The 12,500-nt window shown below is 45.0% G+C and overlaps 1 protein-coding gene across 1 annotated transcript in view; it reads right to left on the reverse strand.

Annotated features, from left to right (window-relative positions):
* Positions 1–5,367: 5,367 nt before the first annotated feature.
* The window catches only part of hck (HCK proto-oncogene, Src family tyrosine kinase), a 28,442-nt gene continuing 21,309 nt past the window's right edge, over positions 5,368–12,500 (reverse strand). Inside the window, exons 11-13 of the mRNA XM_080763244.1 lie at positions 9,619–9,772; positions 9,281–9,412; positions 5,368–6,431 (exon numbers count right to left, since the gene is read on the reverse strand). Of these exons, the coding sequence (XP_080619370.1) occupies positions 6,229–6,431; positions 9,281–9,412; positions 9,619–9,772 (489 nt within the window). The 3' untranslated portion in view covers positions 5,368–6,228. The remainder of the gene's footprint in view (positions 6,432–9,280; positions 9,413–9,618; positions 9,773–12,500) is intronic.

The following is a 12,500-nucleotide window of genomic DNA, read 5'->3' on the forward strand; positions in this document are numbered from 1 at the left end:
TTTTCATTTTTTTCAAATCCTCAAAAATGATGAAAAACGGCGCGCTATAGTATGCCGTACGATATGGGCTATAGCCCACGGTCCAAAATGATGAGAAACGAGGCTAACTTTTTTTTTCTAAATTTCAAAAAACATGGGCTATAACCCATCGTTTTTGTCATTTCGTCATTTTTTTCAAATCCTCAAAAATGATGAAAAACGGCGCGCTATAGTATGCCGTACGATATGGGCTATAGCCCACGGTCCAAAATGATGAGAAACGAGGCTAACTTTTTTTTTTTAAATTTCAAAAAACATGGGCTATAACCCACCGTTTTTTCATTTTTCATTTTTTTCAAATCCTCAAAAATGATGAAAAACGGCGCGCTATAGTATGCCGTACGATATGGGCTATAGCCCACGGTCCAAAATGATGAGAAACGAGGCTAACTTTTTTTTTCAAAATTTCAAAAAACATGGGCTATAACCCATCGTTTTTGTCATTTCGTCATTTTTTTCAAATCCTCAAAAATGATGAAAAACGGCGCGCTATAGTATGCCGTACGATATGGGCTATAGCCCACGGTCCAAAATGATGAGAAACGACGCTAACTTTTTTTTTCAAAATTTCAAAAAACATGGGCTATAACCCACCGTTTTTTTCATTTTAAATTTTTTTCAAATCCTCAAAAATGATGAAAAACGGCGCGCTATAGTATGCCGTATGATATGGGCTATAGCCCACGGTCCAAAATGATGAGAAACGAGGCTAACTTTTTTTTTCAAAATTTCAAAAAACATGGGCTATAACCCACCGTTTTTTTCATTTTTCATTTTTTTCAAATCCTCAAAAATGATGAAAAACGGCGCGCTATAGTATGCCGTACGATATGGGCTATAGCCCACGGTCCAAAATGATGAGAAACGAGGCTAACTTTTTTTTTCAAAATTTCAAAAAACATGGGCTATAACCCACCGTTTTTTTCATTTTTCATTTTTTTCAAATCCTCAAAAATGATGAAAAACGGCGCGCTATAGTATGCCGTACGATATGGGCTATAGCCCACGGTCCAAAATGATGAGAAACGAGGCTAACTTTTTTTCAAGTCCCTCCTTATCTTTCCGTTTGGCGCTTTAATCATAGAAGAGCTCAACTTGGGTGTTTCCAATAAATGGATATAAAGAAATAAATAAATGTTCTTAATATTTCTCAAACGAGCCTTCACTTTCCTGCAGGTAATTCTCTGGGGTGTTTTGGAACCAAACACATACATTATTCAACGTTTCTTTACCTGATGCGAGCTGGATGCTGTCAGATGCATGTGGAATAGATTTCCCCTGTTTCAGGGGAAATCTACATTTCCTTTTACACATGCACATTACATTTTGAGTGTCACAATTTTGAAACAAAATCCATGAAGTGAAACACTACTGGAATGATGTCCACTATTTCCTCCACTAGATGGGGCTCTGACACCTGTATTTCGTATGAATGGGCAGACAAGCAGTTTAGTTTCTTATAAGACATTATGCCATGGGACAATAACACAAGTTTGTGACTGGATTTTGTAGAAGTTGCCCAGAATGCCAACTCACGTCACCATCCTCGTCGTCACCCCTGTGGGGGTGTGGAACGACACCGGGCACTGCCCTCCCTGTGGGGGTGTGGAACGACACCGGGCACTGCCCTCCCTGTGGGGGGTATGGAACGACACCGGGCACTGCCCTCCCTGTGGGGGGTGTGGAACGACACCGGGCACTGCCCTCCCTGTGGGGGTGTGGAACGACACCGGGCACTGCCCTCCCTGTGGGGGTGTGGAACGACACCGGGCACTGCCCTCCCTGTGGGGGGTGTGGAACGACACCGGGCACTGCCCTCCCTGTGGGGGTGTGGAACGACACCGGGCACTGCCCTCCCTGTGGGGGGTGTGGAACGACACCGGGCACTGCCCTCCCTGTGGGGGGTGTGGAACGACACCGGGCACTGCCCTCCCTGTGGGGGTGTGGAACGACACCGGGCACTGCCCTCCCTGTGGGGGTGTGGAACGACACCGGGCACTGCCCTCCCTGTGGGGGGTGTGGAACGACACCGGGCACTGCCCTCCCTGTGGGGGGTGTGGAACCCGTGTGTCAAATTTGAAGTCGGTGGGGAGAGCAGTTCTCGAGTTACGTGCGTTACAATTTTTTGATGAATTGAACATGCATGGACCCTCTTGTAAACAAGCGTAATGCTTAATTGGGTCGTCCACTCACAGTTAGCAGTCTTTGTATTTTGGAGTTTGTGCTTGAAATGTACTGTAATTCTGCAAACTGTTAAGTCAATCAATCAATCTCACACACACACACACACACACACACACACACACACACACACAGACAGACAGAGACATGGCACATTTATAGTTAGATGTGTTTGTTTTCGTTTTATTGATACAAAACATACAAACCAGAATATGGTGAAATACCTCCTGCTGTTCTTCTGACATTCATTAACTGTGCGGTACAATCATTTGCAATGCCATAGACAGTACAGTACAGTACAGTACAGTACAGTACAGTACAGTACAGTACAGTACAGTACAGTACAGTACAGTACAGTACAGTACTACAGTTCCCTCCTCATTCATCCTATGCTAAATACAATAGAAGTCTGGAGTTGGTACCAAAAATATCATCTTTGTTTTTATAGATTTTAGTTTAGAAAAATGAAAGAGAACAAGAGAGGAAAAAAGGGGGGGGGGGGGGGGGGAATAAATTAAATTAAAAAACAGAAACAAATAAGAAAGCCAAAAATCATCGTATACTTAATTAAATATCCAAAGACTTAAAAGGTAAGATAGACTGCATGAAAAGACAGCTCAAATAAATCCCTGTGACCTCTTATCAAAATCCATCAGCCCAAATCAGGCCATTAAATATTATATTGAATATTAAATAGAACACCGAAATATATTAAAATCTTGTTTAAGCCATTTTAGACCTGAGAACTTATTCTACAAATTCCTTCTAAATTAATCCAGACAGTTTTCTGAAAAACCCCATGTTTCTACTGTATCGGTTCTCAAACATTTTCATGTCAAGGACCCCCAAAAATATAATGTAATTGGCCGCCGACCCCCATCTGAAAATATGTAGTTCCAGGGGTGACAAGAAGACTCGCCCCGTTTCTGTTTTCCTCCCAGAATGTTCCCCAGTGAGGGGTTGGTGGGAGAGGCTGGACAGCAGACTGAACTCTACCCAGTGAGGGGTGGGTGGGAGAGGCTGGACAGCAGACTGAACTGTCCCCAGTGAGGGGTTGGTGGGAGAGGCTGGACAGCAGACTGAACTCTACCCAGTGAGGGGTGGGTGGGAGAGGCTGGACAGCAGACTGAACTGTCCCCAGTGAGGGGTTGGTGGGAGAGGCTGGACAGCAGACTGAACTCTACCCAGTGAGGGGTGGGTGGGAGAGGCTGGACAGCAGACTGAACTGTCCCCAGTGAGGGGTTGGTGGGAGAGGCTGGACAGCAGACTGAACTCTACCCAGTGAGGGGTGGGTGGGAGAGGCTGGACAGCAGACGGCTGGACTTTGAATTTCTCTAACTATAAACTTTCATGACGGCAGAACAGCCTTAAGTACAAATATAATGTATGAAAAGCTACTACAGTGAAGTCTGGTCACAGAAGTTGTTGTAGGATAATGTGGGGATTATCTGACGAAGGTACCATTTGAGTGTGCAAAACTTTACACTAAATAATACTAAATTGTTTATAGGGTCAATATAAGTAAAATAATATAGACTTTCTACAGGAGTATCTTTTTATATTTTTCCAAAAAGAATACAAACAGCCAATAGCATATTACAAAGTTATCCCCCTCACTGGTGACAATTCCGGGAGGAAAAACGGGCAGTCTTCCGGTATTCGTTCCAGGGACCCCCCCCCCCCCCTCCCAGAAGCAAAGATTTCAGTTAAAAAAGTTATATATATATATTCAAAGGTTTGAGCCACATTTTCACGATTTTTCAAAAAAATAGCAGATCAGAGCTGAAGTATAACATAATGCCAAAAGGGGTTCCTGTCCTAGAATGGCTTCAATAGAACAGGCACAAAAAAAAGGCACAATGAGGGAATGTCGTCCAGATATTAATAAACAGAGCCTGACAATCCCAGAGGTTGTACAAATAAGACTGTACAAAAACACAGTAAAAACAACGTATACCATAAAGTGAAAATAAATATACTCCATAGTGAAACCTGAAACAGAACTGATAAAAAAAAGAAAAAAGAAATAAGCATTTCATAAAAGCAAAATGCTGTACATCTGAAAAGCGGGAGGGTTAGAAGACACTCCGTGGGGTCTGCCTACGCCTCCCAGCCAGTGTAACATACCCGATAACCTGAGACCTCTCGTGGCTTATTGCTTGATTGAGCCACAGAAAGACAGACCACCATTTGATGACATTTAGCCTTTCAGACTCAAGACTTTGTTGTTGGATAATAATATTCCGTGCTTTTGGCGAACGTTGACCAAAATAACAATTATTCTACATTCTCTAATTGTGTAGACTTCTTGTAAATTAAAGGTAGAGTCAGTGATTTCACTTAATTCAAATATCACTTATTTTTTTGTTTTGTTGTGATAATCCTCTCTACTATAGAGTGTGCTGACCATATAAGGAGTTCCTCCCTGTCCCCAGTTAACCCCTGGGGGTCAAAAAAAACTTAGGTTTCGTTTTTGTTCTCTATCCTGATTGGATGAAAGCTTGTGTCCCAAGGCAAAAACGAAACCTAAGGGTTTTTGACTGAAATCACTGACACCCCCTTTAACCCATTCTGACCGGGCACCCATTTTGGTGTTGGCATCATGTTATGCTTTAGCTATTGAAAAATAGCAGACCTACAAGCTCATATCGCGCCACCGAGTGGCGCGATACGAGCTTGTAGGTCTGCTATTTTTGAAAAATCGAAGAACGACTGACATTTTTTAGAATCTGTTCTCAGGTCAGAATGGGTTCATCAGACCAGTGTGTGTCCAGTGGAAACCTCGTATGAATCTGATCTCAGGTCAGAATGGGTTCATCAGACCAGTGTGTGTCCAGTGGAAACCTCGTATGAATCTGATCTCAGGTCAGAATGGGTTCATCAGACCAGTGTGTGTCCAGTGGAAACCTCGTATGAATCTGATCTCAGGTCAGAATGGGATAATAATATTCCGTCTACAATTCCATGCTTTTGGCGAACGTTGACCAAAATAACAATTCTTCTACATTCTCTAATTGTGTAGACTTCTTGTAAATTAACCCATTCTGACCTGAGATCAGATTCATACGAGGTTTCCACTGGGGGACACACTGGGTCTGATGAACCCATTCTGACCTGAGATCAGATTCTAAAAATGTCAGTCGTTCTTCGAATTTTTCAAAAATAGCAGACCTACAAGCTCGTATCGCGCCACTCGGTGGCGCGCTATGAGCTTGTAGATCTGCTATTTTTCAATAGCTAAAGCATAACATGATGCTAACACCAAAATGGGTTCCCGTTCAGAATGGGTTAATGAAGTAATGCAGAAGATGCTGAACAATAACTTAACTCTTGGGAGCGTTACGGGTGCATTCGGTTTCACGTTACGCTCTCAAGAGTTAAAGATCTAATATAGGGTCCATTTGGTTACTAACTCTGCACCGTTTAGCTGCGTATGGGGACCACCTGGAACCCCCTCCAGGACCCCCGGTGGTCCCCGGACCACTGGTTGAGAACCACTGATGTAAGGGAATCTGGCTGCTGCTGGTTCTGGTGTAGAAGGGTCACTATGTCTGCTGCTGGTACTGGCTCTGTGGTACTGGGTTCACTATGTCTGCTGCTGGTACTGGCTCTGTGGTACTGGCTCTGTGTGGGTCACTATGGTTGCTGCTGGTACTGGCTCTGTGGTACTGGGTCACTATGGCTGCTGCTGGTACTGGCTCTGTGGTACTGGCTCTGTGGTTCTGGGTCACTATGTCTGCTGCTGGTACTGGCTCTGTGGTTCTGGCTCTGTGTGGGTCACTAGGGTTGCTGCTGGTTCTGGTGTAGAAGGGTCACTATGGCTGCTGCTGGTACTGGCTCTGTGGTACTGGCTCTGTGGTTCTGGGTCACTATGTCTGCTGCTGGTACTGGCTCTGTGGTTCTGGCTCTGTGTGGGTCACTAGGGTTGCTGCTGGTTCTGGTGTAGAAGGGTCACTATGGCTGCTGCTGGTACTGGCTCTGTGGTACTGGCTCTGTGGTTCTGGGTCACTAGGGCTGGCGCTGGTACTGGCTCTCCGTGGCCGTGTAGAAGTCCTCCAGGACACTCTGCAGGTACTCGAAGGTGGGCCGCTCCTCGGGTTTGTTCTTCCAGCATTCCAGCATGATGTCGTACAGCTCCTGAGGACAGCAGTCCAGGCGCTGCATGCGGTAGCCTTTCTCCAGAGCACGGATCACCTCCGGGTTGGTCATCCCTGTGGAGAGAGAGGTCAAAGGTTAGAGGTCATCCCTGTGAGGAGAGAGAGGTCAAAGGTTAGAGGTCATCCCTGTGAGGAGAGAGAGGTCAAAGGTTAAAGGTCATCCCTGTGAGGAGAGAGAGGTCAAAGGTTAAAGGATCACCTCTGGGTTGGTCATCCCTGTGAGGAGAGAGAGGTCAAAGGTTAGAGGTCATCCCTGTGAGGAGAGAGAGGTCAAAGGTTAAAGGTCATCCCTGTGAGGAGAGAGAGGTCAAAGGTTAAAGGATCACCTTTGGGTTGGTCATCCCTGTGAGGAGAGAGAGGTCAAAGGTTAGAGGTCATCCCTGTGAGGAGAGAGAGGTCAAAGGTTAAATGATCACCTCCGGGTTGGTCATCCCTGTGAGGAGAGAGAGGTCAAAGGTTAAAGGATCACCTCGGGGTTGGTCATCCCTGTGTGGAGAGAGAGGTCAAAGGTTAAAGGATCACCTCTGGGTTGGTCATCCCTGGGTGGAGAGAGAGGGACGCATTAAGGGTTTCATGTCATTAATAAAAACCAGACCCTCAGGAACGCGCCCAGGGGGGGCCGGGCCGGTTCCGGCGTGCCGCCCCGCGTCCGAAACGGTTGAGAAATGACAGAGTTACCGTGTGGCGGTCCCTCTACTGTACCCTCTACTGTGCTGTACTGTCACTGTACTGTACTGTACTGGCACACCCGAAAGCATCATACAGTATATACAGTTGCAATTTACAATTTAGGCATTTAGCAGACGCTCTTGATCCAGAGCGACTTACATTTAAGCAAAAACAAAAAGCATGTCATACACCTGACCACATCCTCAGCTCAAACCCACTTCTACAACATTGCTTTTAATTGATCTTTTATTTTTTATTTTTGTTATTCATGTCCTCACTGTATTGCATTACTGCTTGTTCTTAATCTTGTTGCCTTGCTTTTCTTTTATTCTCCATTTTTCTGTAAAGCACTTTGAGCTGCATTTCATGTCATGAAAGGTGCTATACAAATAAAGTTTTATTATTATTATTATTATATATCAAAAGTAGTTATCATGAATCATGTATAAACTAAGAACGTAACAGTGGAGTATCTATATGTCAACTATACATACTATACTATATTATATATTATACAATATACATGTGTACTATAAAGTGCTATGACTACATAAAATGCTATGCTAGTGCTGTCTACGTAACGAGCTATAAGTCTGTCTAAAATAACAATGTTAACCTAAGTCTACTATCTAAGTCTACATAAAGAGCTAGGCTAGGGTAAGTGCTACGGGTCATGGTGGAGTCTGAAGAGGTGGGTTTTCAGACTACGGCGGAAGATTGGGAGTGAGGCTGCAGTTCTGACTGTGATGGGAAGTGCATTCCATAGTTTTGGAGCCAGAAGGGAGAATAGTTTGGGACGTGTGGAGCGTTGTTGTCCCGGCGTTTTTTAGTGACGGTACCTCCAGCTTCCCTGCGTCGACTGATCTACGAGTACGATCATACTTGTGAGATATGGGGGAGCCACACCTTTGGTTGCTTTGAATGCCAGCATCAGTTTTGTATTCTGTGCGGGCAGCGACCGGGAGCCAGTGGAGGGAGCGGAGAAGGGGGGAGACGTGTGAGAATTTTGGCTGGTTGAAGACCAAGCGAGCTGCGGCATTTTGGATCAGTTGGAGGGGCTTAAGTGCACATGCCGGTAGGCCAGTAATACGTGTGTGTGTGTGTGTGTGTGCGTTAGGTTGCGCACAGGTGGTGAAAAACAACCATGCTCATTTCGTGCACATGTCACGGATGGTGACACTGACCTGGGTATGGCGTGTGTAGGCCTACCTGGGTATGGCGTGTGTAGGCCTACCTGGGTATGGCGTGTGTAGGCCTACCTGGGTATGGCGTGTGTAGGCCTACCTGGGTATGGCGTGTGTAGGCCTACCTGGGTATGGCGTGTGTAGGCCTACCTGGGTATGGCGTGGGTAGGCCTACCTGGGTATGGCGTGTATAGGCCTACCTGGGTGTGGCGTGTGTAGGCCTACCTGGGTATGGCGTGTATAGGCCTACCTGGGTGTGGCGTGTGTAGGCCTACCTGGGTATGGCGTGGGTAGGCCTACCTGGGTATGGCGTGTATAGGCCTACCTGGGTGTGGCGTGTGTAGGCCTACCTGGGTATGGCGTGTATAGGCCTACCTGGGTGTGGCGTGTGTAGGCCTACCTGGGTGTGGCGTGTGTAGGCCTACCTGGGTATGGCGTGGGTAGGCCTACCTGGGTATGGCGTGTATAGGCCTACCTGGGTGTGGCGTGTGTAGGCCTACCTGGGTATGGCGTGTATAGGCCTACCTGGGTGTGGCGTGTGTAGGCCTACCTGGGTATGGCGTGTGTAGGCCTACCTGGGTATGGCGTGTGTAGGCCTACCTGGGTATGGCGTGTGTAGTCCTACCTGGGTATGGCGTGTGTAGGCCTACCTGGGTATGGCGTGTGTAGGCCTACCTGGGTGTGGCGTGTGTAGGCCTACCTGGGTGTGGCGTGTGTAGGCCTACCTGGGTGTGGCGTGTGTAGGCCTACCTGGGTATGGCGTGTGTAGGCCTACCTGGGTATGGCGTGTGTAGGCCTACCTGGGTATGGCGTATGTAGGCCTACCTGGGTATGGCGTGTGTAGGCCTACCTGGGTATGGCGTGTGTAGGCCTACCTGGGTATGGCGTGCGTAGGCCTACCTGGGTATGGCGTGTGTAGGCCTACCTGGGTATGGCGTGTGTAGGCCTACCTGGGTATGGCGTATGTAGGCCTACCTGGGTATGGCGTGCGTAGGCCTACCTGGGTATGGCGTGTGTAGGCCTACCTGGGTGTGGCGTGTGTAGGCCTACCTGGGTATGGCGTGCGTCCGTAGCTGATGATCTCCGTCAGCAGGATGCCAAACGACCAGACGTCAGACTTGATGCTGAAGGAGCCAAAGTTGATGGCCTCGGGGGACGTCCACTTGATGGGGAACTTGGCTCCTACGTGTGGAGGACAATTAGTTATAACGTCAATAATAAAATGTGCATGTGATAATACTGCATTACATAATACAACACACTGTCATAATCTGATATGTGATGGTGGCTTTTTGATAGAAGCCCGACCTTATAAATAAATTAATCTCCTCTAGTGTGTACTGCACATACAGTAAATTAACGTATTAACAGTGTTACAGTACTCTCACCTTCCCTGGCAGTGTATTCGTTGTCCTCGATGATTCTAGCGAGGCCAAAGTCAGCTATTTTGCAGACCAGTTCCTTGTTGACCAGAATGTTGGCAGCTCTCAGGTCTCTGTGGATGTAGTTCCTCTGCTCAATGTAGGCCATGCCCTCCGCCGTCTGTAGGAGAGAAGAGTCAATTGAATTACCCTCCGCCGTCTACAGGAGAGAAGAGTCAATAGAATTACCCTCCGCCGTCTACAGGAGAAAAGAGTCAATAGAATTACACTCAATAGAATTACCCTCCGCCGTCTACAGGAGAGAAGAGTCAATAATATATGTGATCCTTCACATATATTATCTTCAGAGTATGAGCCGTTGCCCTCTGGTGGACGCTACAGAGCGTGTCGTTGCAAGAGCAACCGCTTCAAACTTTATTTTCTTCCCACTTCAATTGTTCTACTAAACAACCGCCACATAGTTCATATAGTTCTTAGTGGGGAAGGGACTTCTGACCTTCATCAGTTATTTATTGCACTTTTGTGATTGTGATACTATAAACTGTGAATACTCTAGCACTTTTTTAATATTATACCTTCTCTTATTGCAATTTGCACTTCTCTTGTGATACTCTTGTGACTTGTACTTTGCTGCTACTGTGTATTGTCTTGTGTGTATTGTCTGTCTGTTTTAAAAAGCGTTGATGTACTAATGCACTTTTGCCCAAGACAAATTTCCCCTCGCGGGACAATAAAGTATATCTCATCTCATCTCATCTCAATAGAATTACCCTCAATAGAATTACCCTCAGCAGTCTATAGGAGAAAAGAGTCATCATCAATAGAATTGACAATAGGCAACACAATCATTCGTATGTATATGTGGCTTTGTCCATGTCATGTGAAAGCAGGGAATCATAGCTTCAAATTGACATATCGGTTGTTCAGTTTGACCCACCGGTTGTGGAGATATGGCTTATAGAGTAATGTCTGGCAGAGAAACAGCGAGTTGAGAAAACAGGCTTGAAAAGGTTCGCTTCTGTGGTCTCTAACATTACACCTATAGCTACATGTTTAAGCATTTATTTCATATTTACATGTCTTCTGTGGTCTCTAACATTACACCTAGCTAGATGTTTAAGCATTTATTTCATATTTACATGTCTTCTGTGGTCTCTAACATTACACCTATAGCTACAGTACATGTTTAAGCATTTATTTCATATTTACATGTCTTCTGTGGTCTCTAACATTACACCTATAGCTACATGTTTAAGCATTTATTTCATATTTGCATGTCTTCTGTGGTCTCTAACATTACACCTAGCTACATGTTTAAGCATTTATTTCATATTTACATGTCTTCTGTGGTCTCTAACATTACACCTAGCTACATGTTTAAGCATTTATTTCATATTTACATGTCTTCTGTGGTCTCTAACATTACACCTATAGCTACATGTTTAAGCATTTATTTCATATTTACATGTCTTCTGTGGTCTCTAACATTACACCTAGCTACATGTTTAAGCATTTATTTCATATTTACATGTCTTCTGTGGTCTCTAACATTACACCTATAGCTACATGTTTAAGCATTTATTTCATATTTGCATGTCTTCTGTGGTCTCTAACATTACACCTAGCTACATGTTTAAGCATTTATTTCATATTTACATGTCTTCTGTGGTCTCTAACAGTACACCTAGCTACATGTTTAAGCATGTATTTCATATGTGCAAAGATTTTAGTTAAAAACGTTCACTCTGAAAGTATATATATTCAAAGATTTGTGCCACATTTTCACGATTTTCCAAAAATAGCAGATCTACAAGACAATTTACAATTTAGGCATTTAGCAGACTATTAATCCAGAGCTCATATGAGCTCACATGAGCTTGTAGCTCTGCTATTCAATAAATCAATAGAGACCTAATCAATCTGCAATTTCAATGATGATTCTGCAGATTTTCCCCCTGGACCCCCCTGGTGCTGAACAGGTTACCTCCCAGAACCAATATGCTCCTTCAGAGCGAGCAGTGGTTACTCAACCCACTCTGAATAAGAGTCAAACATTAGCCTAGTTGAACTTCTAATAGTCATGGTCTGTCCCATATTTCATATTCCAAACATAACATTGGCTTCCAAAGTTTGCAGGATTGGCCCATTTTGAACAAAATGCCTGAAGTTATGAACGCAGAGTGGCACGCACATTTACTACTAGGCAGAGGAATACATCCCACCCTTTTTACATTGGCCTATTATAGCGCCACCCGGAGGCCACGATAACCTAGCTGGCCTGTGCTCTGAGGAGCACTATTTCTAGTTGTCTCTCACTCTCTCTCACACACACACACACACACACACACACACACACACACACACACACACACACACACACACACACACACACACACACACACACACACACACACACACACACACACACACACACACACACACACACACACACACACACACACACACACACACACACACACACACACACACACACACACACACACACACACACACACACACACACACACACACACACACAGGTTTATCAAGTCCAATCTGTCCGTGCCTATCTGACCGTATAATAATTGAACGTACATTCTGTCCGTCTAGATTTAAATCAGAACAGGCTGAGCCACATGTTTTAACTAATCCTCTTCCCTTGTCTCTTTTGTTGGTCTTTATTATTCACCTAAAACTCAAATTACAGCTTGTTTCCATAATAGCCTTTGTTCAGTTGGTTCTCCACTGAAGTCACTTCCCAAAATGTAATGTGTGACCTTTGTGTGCAACATCTCACTAAACCCACGCGTGGCTCCCCTGCTTTAGAAGAGGTACAGTAACAGAACGCTCCTGTTCGCTCTCCTATTTTAATATATAATTGAAGACCT

This window comes from Protomyctophum bolini, assembly GCF_963924005.1.
Source record: "Protomyctophum bolini genome assembly, chromosome: 5".
Classification (NCBI taxonomy): Eukaryota; Metazoa; Chordata; class Actinopteri; order Myctophiformes; family Myctophidae; genus Protomyctophum; species Protomyctophum bolini.